Raw genomic sequence first — 12,210 nt, forward strand, 5'->3', positions numbered from 1 at the left:
TAAATATTTCAAAAAAATTCTACAAAAATACCATACGTTGAGAGTGTGATGTTCTACAAACCTGCAAATTTCATGTTCAAAATCAAAAGCATTTGGAAGGAATTAAAAAAGAGAAATTTACAATGAATAGTGTCAAACACGGAAAGACCACTATTCATGTAGAATTTGTCTTTTTCGTTGCTACCAAACGAAATTGAGTTTGGACTTGAAATTCTACACATATATAAAACATCACTTTTCTAACACGTGTGATTTTTTTTGAGAATTTTTTGAATTTTTTCGATAGAGTTTTTACAGTTTGCATCATAGACGTGGTTTTCACCGGATACCGTGAGCGGCAAACAATGAAGGTGAAGTATTCGGTGAAAACCCTCGTTCGGTGCAAACTCCATAAAAATCACGTTTAGAAGTTTTAAAAAAATTCTAAAAAAATACCATATGTTGGGACTGTGATGTTCTACAAACCTGCAAAATTTCAAGTTCAAAATCAAAAGCATTTGGAAAAAATTAAAAAGAGAAATTTACAATGAATAGTGTCAAACACTGAAAAACCACTATTCATACAGAATTTGTCTTTTTCGTTGCTACCAAACGAAATTGAGTTTGGATTTGAAATTTTACACATATATAAAACATCACTTTTCTAACATATGTGATTTTTTTAGAATTTTTTGAACTTTTTTCAATGAAATTTTCACAATTTGCACCGTAGACGTGGTTTTTACCGGATTCTTCGCCAACGATGAAACAACACGTTGTTGACCTTGTTTACGTTCCCGAGTGACATCCGCTGTAGCAGGTGCGCGGGTAGGCAAGTTGTGTTGGAGCGTTGCTCTCTTTTTTTAAACTAATCTCAAAACGGAATGATACGGAGTTACCGGAGCAGGCTCCGTTCAACGTTTTCCTCCACGGGCACTCAACTCAACTTCCAATTCCCAACCCTGTCCGTTCTCAGCCGCCACAAAAAGGAAACACCCTCGCCGCCGCCTCCCACCACCCACTTCCAATAAAACGCGTTCCCTCCATGCTTCCGCACCACGCCGCCTCCATGGACGCCTCCACCACCCACGCCGCCGCCGCTCCCTTCGCCACGCCCGCCAACAAGCCCCGCCTCCTCCTCATCCCGCCCAACCCCTCTCGCTGCCTCGCTCGCCCCCGCGGCGGCTCCGTCGCCGTCTGCTGCGCCCACTCCCCTCCTCCACCCCCGGCGCCCCTCCCGCGCGCCGCCGCTTCCGGAAACGACGAGGATGAGGAGGAGTTCGCCCCTCCGGGCCTCCGCCTACGCCGGCTCGCCGAAGAGTTCCGCGCGCTCCCGGACGCCGCCCGCGTGCGCCGGCTCCTCGCGTACGGCGCCGCGCTCCCGCGTCTCCCCGAAGCCGACCGCGTCGCGGCCAACCGCGTCATGGGCTGCGTCGCGCAGGTCTGGCTCGTGGGCGGGGTCGACGGCGCCGGGCGGATGCGGTTCGCCGCCGACTCCGACTCGGAGATCTCGCGCGGGTACTGCGCCTGCCTCGTCTCCGCGCTCGACGGCGCGCGCCCCGAGGAGGTGCTCGACGCCGACCCCGCCCACCTCGCGCCGCTCGGCGTGGCGGCGCGGTCGCGGGCCAGCACGTGGCACAACGTGCTCGTCGGCATGCAGAAGCGGGCGCGGGCGGCCATCGCGGAGCGCGAGGGCAGAGCCCCCGGGCAGCCGTTCCCGTCGCTCGTCATCGGCCGCGACGGCGCCGTCCGCGCGCAGGGAAGCTACGCGGAGGCCCAGGTGAGCTCTCTATTCTTTTTGGCTTGTTCATAATTTTGTTATTACTCGCTCGTCTCTTCGAACTGATCTCGTGTAAATGGAGAAAGACATGTCTCTGTCTCCACAGATTGGAAATTAGTAGTAAATGTTTGACTAGAAGTAGCTAGAAATCAGTGGCTTGCTTGAATATGTTTGACGTGTAGAAGTAGAATCTGCCAAGGCTGGGTGTCCATTTCCCTTTTCCACTCTAATTGCATCGGATACTAAAAGGTAGCTTTTCTATTGGTTCTTGCATTTCCTGCTTTCCTTTTTCTGGAATCTGCAACGAAAAAGGAGCTGACTTTTGGTCTATTTGTATGGTCAAGAATGGAGACTATGGCCACCACCGAATAGTGTCAACATCACCGTTGCCTTTTACTTTGTGTGGCCTTGTTGCTGGCCTGCTTGGGGAAATTCAGTTGAATCTCATTATATACATATATCATATATGTACCTCACGTATTTGTGTTTTAAGTATTTAACAAAAATAGTACTTTATTCTTTCCTGCAATCAGTGATTTTGCGAAGTAAAATAAAATGAAAATGCATCCCTATCAAAACTGAAGTCAGTATTTTCTTTGGCTACACGAGGTACAACAGTTAGGAAGATCAAGGTTAGTGGGTGATAAGTTGCACATTAGAGATAGGTCTACCCTAAGGGGAGAAGAAATAGAGAACCCCTCTCAATCCTCGCAGCTGGGAAGTGCCCAACTTGCTAGAAAGTGGGAAGCAGGCGAAACTTCACTCTTTCTTTCGTAGGAAGATGCGAGAGACAAAGTGATCAAGTATCTTTTTTTCAGTTCTTCCACTTTTTATCCCCTATTTGTGATCTTGTGACAAATTTTAGAAAACTCTGCCATATTTTACCCCCTATTCGACTTTTTAGTCTATTACCCAATTTTAACCTGACAAACTGACATCCGGACGTGCAGCTGACTAGGCAGACAGATCGGATATGTGTTCTGTGGACGTCTTCTGGCATGACACGTCAGTCCGGTCCGGTGTGATTGGTTAGCCGCACCCGGTTCTGGACTTGAGAACACCATTCCTGCCAGCACACTTGGCTAAGGGTTAGGGATTGTGGCGGGGAACTGGTGTTGATGGAAGCACCGGTGGGGACTGAAGCGTCCTCGATGGCTTGGTCTCTGCATTGGAGGCACACTCAAATAAGCCTGCGAGGCTGCGAAGAGGATGCTCAAAATAGTTCATCTGCCATATCATCCTGAAAGGTGGGGTCAGTCTGTCATAAGTGGAAGATAATAAAATAGGATAAAACAGGTCTGGAGGGGTCCGCACGGTGCAACCACATACAGGATCCAGCGGATGTGGAGGGCATACCCCAGAAGCTTTAGACCAATCACCTGAGGCCCCTGTACTCCATGAGCGTGCAAACTTCCCAAACGCCTCCCATCACTGTATCCTCCTTTTCCAGCTCTACAGCATTTAACGACCGCCTTAATAAACTAAGCCAGAACACAAGCGATAACATTTTCTAGACAGGAAATGGCGAGATAATAGTCTCTGTAAGCTGCAACTGACCTCCCTCTAGTGAGCATGCTAGCCTTAGAGAATGGAAGTTAAATGTCTAGTAATTTACTGTAAGTTCGCCTTTTTGTTTCCTCATGGAGTAATTGTTAAATTGCAGGCAATGTTTTTATCTCCTGACAATTCCAAGATTGTGGAGCTTGTAAATGCCCTTGTGGAGAAAAAAATTGGGATTGTGGCCCATTTCTATATGGACCCTGAGGTGCAAGGCATACTAACTGCTGCAAAGAGGCAATGGCCCCACATTCACATATCTGACTCGTTGGTAATGGCAGATAGTGCTGTTCAGATGGCTGAAGCAGGATGTGAATATATTGCAGTGCTAGGTGTTGACTTCATGTCAGAAAATGTTCGTGCAATACTTGATCAAGCAGGATTTAACAAGGTATTTTATCAGTTAGCATCATTTGTTTCAATAAGCTTCGAGAAGTTCTATAAGTTTTTTGAGAAATTATGTAAGATTAAGTCTGGTGTTATTACATACACTGATACACATGCCAAGAATTAAGCTCTAGAGGGTTGTATATGCACATCGGCCATGTTAGTGATAATGCTGTATTTGGGGACCTTCGTATCACATTGTTCTTTTTTGGTATGGCTACTTATGTTATAATATTATTTAGTATATTTGTGGTCTTGTAGAAACCAGTCCAGACTGGCAATTTGGCTTTCTAAAATTCTAGAACAGAAGAGCCGTCAGATCCACTTCATCAATCGCATTAGCATGTATATCACTGTAAATAACATTATCTGAACTGGCTAAATCAAAACAGATATTTTCTGTAAATGTAGTAATACAATGTTTTGAACCCACAATCGTTCCATCACAGATTAGAGCACAATAATCAACTGCTGCATTGGTAGATCTGGGAGTTTTAAAGGGTACATGCCAATTGCTGTGACCTCTTATAGTCTTATGCATATATATTCAAGCATGACACCTTATAACTAAGTACGGAGTATATTTGACTACTGTGTGTTCCAATACATTATGTTACGGAGTGTGATAACCATTCAGGTGCAACTTATTACATGTTTATATTTAAACACATGTGAAGATTTTATGGTCCCACATCCAACTATTGTTCCATATTCCATAGATTCTCCTGTCTATAGTTTGTTCTACTGTTCTCGTAGTTAACTAGTGAACTGGTGAGCTGCTGATTGGATTGAATTCTGGTCCCATTTATGTCCGCAACCAAAATATTAGTGCTCGTCAGCATATTTAGAATGTCCAATCTTTTGATAACCCACAGCTGTCTAGATCTTATCTGTAGGACATCTCCGACTTACAGATTTATTATTATGCAGGTTGGTGTCTATAGAATGTCCAGTGAGCAAATCGGCTGTTCCTTGGCAGATGCTGCTTCTAGTTCTGCTTATACACATTTTCTCAAGACAGCTTCAAGATCTCCCCCTTCTTTGCATGTTATTTATATCAATACTTCTCTGGAAACAAAAGCTCATACTCATGAACTTGTTCCTACGATAACCTGTACTTCTTCCAATGTTGTTGCAACTATATTACAGGTACTCATTTTCCTCGTATCAGTATTATTATATATTTTAGTGGATTTGTAATTATTTATCTTTTTTATATCAAAATGATCTCCTAACGACCTACCTTGTAGGCATTTGCTCAAATACCAGATCTAAATGTCTGGTATGGTCCTGATTCATACATGGGTGCGAACATAGCTGACCTATTTCAGAGAATGGCTATCATGTCTGATGAAGAAATTGCTGAGATACATCCAGATCACAACAGAAAAACTATAAGTTCATTATTACCACGTCTACATTACTATCAGGTATGTGTGACTTTATAATGCAGAGTTGCACAGTTTGATCTTACGAATATTAACATGTCTTGATTGCTCTATTTCAAATATATGGGATGTCTTTTACGTAAAACAACACAAAGAATACTTCCATTCAAAGTTACATACACAAAAAGATCTATACTCTTTATTTACAGGCGAGTACTAGTCTTGATGAAAAGACAAACACACAGAGATGTATATTAGTAGTGGTAGAAGGGTGGTAGAGAAGAAACTTTAGAGGTATGCGGAAAAGTAACATTTTCAATATATGGATGCAGATGCTATGATTTAGTGATCTATGAAGTTTTTTATGATACTCATGTGGTATATACGAGAAGGATTGTCAGCTTGATTAGAACTGGGAACAGTTGTCTAGTATGAATTTGCAAGATTGTTTACTAGAATTTGTTGGGATCTCTAGGCCTCTTAGGAAAATATTTTGCCTCTATGTCATAAACATGTACTCCCTCCGATCCATAATATTATACTCCCTCGGATGGAGTATAATATTATGATGCTTTTCCTTACTGATTTGTTTATCTCGTTTGATTCTATTTATTTATAATTCTGCAATTTCCCCCTAGTATGACATCGTTTGCTTACATATATGTGCAGAATGGTAACTGTATTGTGCATGATATGTTTGGCCATGAAGTTGTGGAGAAAATAAAGGCGGAATATTGTGATGCATTTCTAACAGCACACTTCGAGGTCCCAGGAGAAATGTTTTCTTTGTCAATGGAAGCAAAGACGAGGGGAATGGGAGTTGTTGGGTCCACTCAGAACATCTTAGATTTCATTAAAAATCATTTGAAGCAAGCTCTGGATCGGAATGTTGACAATCATCTTCAGTTTGTGTTAGGAACGGAATCAGGAATGATCACTTCGATTGTTGCTGCCGTCCGTGAATTATTTGATGCCTATGAATCTCGTCAAGAAGGCAGTAACATTGAAGTAGAAATTGTGTTCCCTGTTTCATCAGACGCAGTTTCTAAGACATCTGTCAATGGTTCCCATCGGTTTGGCTCTTCAGTAGCTGACGAGCTAGACAAACTTACTATTGTCCCTGGTGTGAATTCTGGTGAAGGTTGCTCTATCCATGGGGGCTGCGCATCATGCCCTTACATGAAGGTTTGTGTTCTCCTTTTTGTTTCACTGATAATTGACAATGTAATAACCACTCAGTTAAATAATATGAATAATAATTTGTATGCTGTTTCATTTAGAAACCATTCTTTCATACAATCTATACCACTTTATTTATATTTATGATAGTATAGCATTATTGTTACCCATTTCGAATATCAGTCATATTATGCATTGCAATTTAAATGTTGAAGATTGATTGTTTAGATCAAGATATTTATCGATTCACAGAAACACGATCATTTCTCATATATAAGACAACATGCAATAAGCACTTAACTAGGAAACTAAGGTTGTGTTTGTTTGGGCTGCAACTTCACAGCTGCAGATTCTACGGCTGCAGCTTCCAGAATCAGCTGTGGCTGCCAACTGCAGTTGGAAGATAGGAGTTGTCTGATGCCTGTTTGTTTATGCGGCTGGTGAAATGTGCTAAAATGACCCGAATGACCCTGTAGTTCTGTAGATTAGGTATAAGTGGTGACTGTACTATTTCAAATTTAAATTAGTTTAAGAGTTGTTTTTGTTGTAGATGATCAAATTTTCACTCCACTAATCAATGTATACACATGACAATGATTTTGAACACATCATAACATTATCTTCTAGCATGAGCATTGGAATCTGTGATTATCCACAGTCTATTTAGTTGAAATGAAAATATGGTTATTGAATAATATACATCTTAGATTAATGAAGTCCCACAAATATCTGATAACAATTGATTAGTGCATGTGCTTAACAAGTGAAGTCTCACAAGGCATCAAGAGTTCGGGAGAGAGCACAAAAGAGGATTCGGGAGAGGCACAGAGCAGGCAAAGACATGGAGAAAAAAAGACACGGAGAGAGAGAGAGTCAGAACACAGCGGAGAGTTTGAGCGAGGGAGAGAGTAAGAGCACAGAAAGGAAAGGGGGAGAGAGAGAGAGGGGCACACAGGAGGAGCCTGGGCCATCGGAGAAGAGCTGAGCGAGCGAGAGAGGCACAGAGAGATCAGGAGAGATGCACAGAGATCCCGCCGATGTGGAGCAGGAGCGGGTGGACGGGAGAGGTGAGGAGACTGTGAGACGGCGTAGTTCGCCAGAGATCTAGTCGCAGGGAGCCGGGAGCAGGAGAGTGGGACGGCGGCGCCAGTGGCCGGCGAGGAGGTGGAGGCGGCATCAGGGGAGAGAGGTCGCAACGCCCAGCAGGATTCGAGGCGTACGATGGGGAACGGTCAGAAATAGAACGAACCGGTACGTGGCATTTTGGGTGTAGTATGTAGTTTGGTGGGAGGGCAATTCGGTAAAACGGGAAGTTTGGAGCTGCAGCAGCTGGAAGGAGCACCGATTTGGGTGCTTCTCGCTCGTAGTTGATTTTTCGGAAGCGCTTCCCTGGAGCCGCTGCGTGGAGCTGATGCAAAAGTCGCTGTTTGTTTGGGCTCCAAATTCTACAGGCTAGAAGCTGTTGGAGCTGCTCCAAGAATCCCAAACAATCGCGCCCTAAGAACTTCCTAATATATTGTTCCGTAAGGATAGATTCATTATTTTTCTCTTAAGGATAAGTTCATTTTTTTTACTCTATGTTGATATTACACATTTGTTTTTGTTTTTCATTATTTTTGTCCTAAGGATAAGTGTTCATGCGAGGAGTGCTGATGCCGATAGCATTTGTTTTTATAATATATCATTGTTCTTCTGACCTTGTAAAATTTTCTATGATCTACCTTATGGCAGTCAAAGTTTAGTGTGTTTCGTGATATCAGCAAAAATTTCCAGAGGTTTGTGTATCTCATCATATAAATGCCCAATGTTTGCAGATGAATTCTCTGGCGGCGCTACTTAATGTTTGCCAGCAGCTTCCTGATGAAGACAACAGGTTATCTGTCTATAAAGCTAACCGATTCAATGCTAAGACTGCTCTTGGGAAATTGGTTGCGGAGGTTGGATGTGAGCCAATTTTGCATATGAGGCATTTCCAGGTCTGCCATCCCGTTGCTGTTTATCTTGAATTTGGTGTACATCTTACATGATAGGGTTAATTGGATCTATGCCATTATAATTTTCACCGGCTGGAGATATGCCATTAAAAAAACTTGACTTGGAAAAATGCCACTCTAACTTGTTTAGAGTTGTATTTGTTGGTAGATTTTACATTTTTCTATAACTTAGGACAAAGCTAGAACATATTATATTTAGGAATGGAGCTGAGTATATTACTGATTCACTTGCTTCGTAATCCGTACACTGGAGAGAGAGCACCTGGATTTCTATATTTGAATAAATGAGACACCGTATTATGATTAAAGGAGAAGATTGTTCTTTTACCAAACATATGCGGATCAAATCACGTCTTATAATAAGAAGAAATCTTTCTCGGTATCAATCCCCTTGCCCCTCATTCTTTGAGAATCAGAAGGATCCTTTTCGAGTTTCCGTTTCTTCATTTGGAATCTGGGCTCTTCTATCTTCGACTTATTTTTTTTTGCTTTATTCTTTATTTATTCCATTCCAATTTCTTCTCGAAACTTCCCAAGAAAAATCCCGAATTGGATCCAAAATTGACGGGTTAATGTGAGCTTATCCATGCGGTTAGGCACTCTTCAAATAGGAATCCATTTTCTAACAGTTCTTTTCTGTATACTTTCCCCGTTCTATTGCTACCGGGGGTCTTATGCAATCGAGCGGATCATATAGATATCCCTTCAACACAACATAGGTCATCGAAAAGATCTCGGACGACTCACCAAAGCACGAAAGCCAGTTAGAAAATGGATTCCTATTTGAAGAGTGCCTAACTGCATGGATAAGCTCACATTAACCCGTCAATTTTGGATCCAATTCGGGATTTTTCTTGGGAAGTTTCGAGAAGAAATTGGAATGGAATAAATAAAGAATAAAGCAAAAAAAAATAAGTCGAAGATAGAAGAGCCCAGATTCCAAATGAAGAAACGGAAACTCGAAAAGGATCCTTCTGATTCTCAAAGAATGAGGGGCAAGGGGATTGATACCGAGAAAGATTTCTTCTTATTATAAGACGTGATTTGATCCGCATATGTTTGGTAAAAGAACAATCTTCTCCTTTAAAGCCCTTACCATAAAACAACATGCATTTCTTTTGTGGAGTTTTTTTTTTCACGTGCCAATTCTACCGGTGCTCATTTGTATTTCCTATAGCACCCCTATTTATGATAAACCTATTTACCATTTTGTTCTTATTTCAGGCTACAAAGAAATTACCGGACAAACTTGTTCGCCAGGTTATGCATGGCAATAGAGGGGAGCCTTCATGATAGCCGTTCTTCAGAACCTTTATATTAATCTGGTTCAGGTATTTTTTGATGATATATGCTGTTGCCCCACTGGAGTGCCGGCCACCTTATATAGTAGCTTCACCGGGTGCGGTATCCGCAATTTTGAACCCAGTGTTGTTTCCGCGTTGCTGATATTAATCGGTGGAGATTGAAACTAAGAGTTTGCAAAGGGTAGATAAGCTGAGCTGACCTGTTGTTCTTTACCCCAAGCAAGACGTTTCTCTCCTCTCCTTTATGTTCGGCTTCTGGGTGTCAGATATATGAATGGGCAGCAATGTAATACAATAAAGTTGCCCAAAAAATGTGCTTTGCATGTAACATAAAGGAACTAATCACCTGAGCGTTGCTGTGGAAAGAGAAATTTGGAGCCTCTGATCCTGCTCTTGGTTATAGAAACAACGTATCCCATATGCGAACCGCTAGACCTCTGCTTGTGGTCACACTCACACTGGGTGTTGACGCTTTTATTCTAGGCAAAATTGAGAGCACGCTTTAAGCTTGTACTCTCTCCGTTTAACTTTAGTTACGAAACGAATGTTGTGGGAGCATTTAACATGATTGCTTGCGTCACCATTACATTGTTTGCGAATTAGCTTTGTCACTGGCTGAGTTCGCTGATTATTTGGGCTCACGTTAGGAATCAAACAACCGCCGTCGGAGCCAAGAAAATGTTGTTGACATAGCAGCCGGTCGGGGTGGGCGTTCGGTACCCGAAATATGAGGACCTTATCTTAAAATTTTTGAGAATCGAAAGTTCGGTTCACCAAAAATTCGGTTCGGTTTTCGGTTCGGAACCGTACTGACTGAACATTGTGTTTATGGCAAAAAAAAATGAAAACAAATTTAGTTCAATCTTCTACTTACAACAGAAAATAGATTTAAGTTACATGCAAAAATAAACACATAATCTTATGTGACACAGACACACGTAATGAGTAAATATCATCTAACATGCAATGAAAACATTAATTTTTAAAGATGCAGCAATGAACTTCGGTTCATCGGGTTTTTCGGGTTAACCGAGGCAAGAGACCGAATTAACCGAACAAACTTCGGTTCTTTGAGTTTGCTGACCAAAGTTTTAAACGGTTCTTTGGTTTCGGTCCAATCGGCTCTGTTTCCGGTTCTTCAGTGATCGGTTTCGGTTTCTCGGTTTTTATGCCCACCCCTAGCAGCCGGGAAGTCGTCGGTCGGAACCAGAAGACGCCGGCGACAGTGATCTGAGGAACATACCACTGTCTCGGAGAAGAAAACGACGAAGAGGGTTTGATGACCATCCCAGATCCGGCCAGACATATCCGAAAAGACCTAACCGCAGTAACTCCACGATGTGGCCAAAGCTAGCCGAGCCTTGGCGATCGGAAAAAGAACCAATAAATCGATACACGCAGACGACCTGGAAAACACAAACACAAGACCAGATCTACCACTCCAGAAGAGCAACGACCAACTGTCCCGCACTCCTCAACGCCACCGGCGGGGACGCTGACGACGAGGTGGACGAGGAATCGGAAAAACCGTATTCTTGATCCGCACAGTGCCACCATCACCACCATAATGCCGCTGCCGGTTGACCAATGCAAACCCTAACTTTTGAAGACCTACGATAGCACGAAGAGTAGAGGAAGCAGGGACGTCGCTCCGTGCTGGCCGTCCGGCCGTCCGGGAGACGAGATCAATCTGGAGGTTGGGCGGCGGCGGCTAGGAGCTCCTCTAGATTGTTGATTGTGGTCGTGTTTCGAGTTCACAAGATACACATAGGTGTCAACTTCATGGGTTCGTACTATATTTTAATCATTTCGTTGATCTCTGAAATCTTATGCTCTTAGAGAATATGAGAAGATTGAAATATTGTAGAAGTCTTAGAGGGTCCATGAAGAATGATAACATTTACCATGGAAGACACTAGGACAAGTCTTCATGGTAAAATTAGAAATTCTCTGGAACAAAGATATTTGTGCAGCGTATTCTAGAATAAAGATATTTACATGTGTAGTGTTTGGATGACTGACACTTTCCAAGAATTCAACGGTCTTGTTAGGTGTAAATTAGGGTGATCCCCTATCTCATGAGGTATTGCGCTACAACCACACCAAAAAGAGAGTAACTATCGTGATGTAGTATAGTTGTGTAGTAGTAAGATAGCCACTAAAAGAGTGTTGTACCAACATTGAGATATCGGATAAAAAGGTTGTGTAGTTTTGCAAAGTCCTCAATAGTGGGTGTTGTACCAACATTGAGGTAGCAAATAAACCCACAAGTACTCAGATTTGGCCCGAGAAGATGTTTAACAACGTTCAATTAAACTCAGATTTAGCGCTAAAGTGTGTCGTTTAGCAGCTCTAATAGTAGCCTAAGCCTTGTTTCCAAAAAAAGTGATTAGCGCTAACGACAGGTACATGTCCTCCAGACGCTATAACGAGCGCGCCAAAACTTTGATATGAACGAATCAGATGATTCATATCAGATGTATATGTATAGATCAACCGCTAGCAAAGATACTAGATCAGATTTAGAATTCAGATAAAAATTAATGACCTCTAAAAAAATATAAATTAATGGATCGTTAGTTGGGATAATGACCGAATAGTAGGGTGCAGGGGAGACGACGCTAACGGGGCCTTTGGAGCCG

General features: G+C 42.5%; 1 protein-coding gene across 1 annotated transcript; it reads left to right on the forward strand.

Moving 5' to 3' along the window:
- The first annotated feature begins 944 nt into the window (after nucleotides 1–944).
- On the forward strand, nucleotides 945–9,986 carry LOC100835587 (quinolinate synthase, chloroplastic). The gene is made up of 7 exons (XM_003578656.4): nucleotides 945–1,759; nucleotides 3,423–3,707; nucleotides 4,634–4,852; nucleotides 4,954–5,133; nucleotides 5,761–6,276; nucleotides 8,085–8,246; nucleotides 9,489–9,986. The coding sequence occupies exons 1-7, from the start codon at nucleotides 1,025–1,027 to the stop codon at nucleotides 9,555–9,557; spliced, it is 2,166 nt and encodes a 721-aa protein (XP_003578704.2). The 5' UTR covers nucleotides 945–1,024; the 3' UTR covers nucleotides 9,558–9,986.
- The last annotated feature ends 2,224 nt before the right edge of the window (nucleotides 9,987–12,210 follow it).

This window comes from Brachypodium distachyon, chromosome 4 (assembly GCF_000005505.3).
Source record: "Brachypodium distachyon strain Bd21 chromosome 4, Brachypodium_distachyon_v3.0, whole genome shotgun sequence".
Taxonomy (NCBI): Eukaryota; Viridiplantae; Streptophyta; class Magnoliopsida; order Poales; family Poaceae; genus Brachypodium; species Brachypodium distachyon.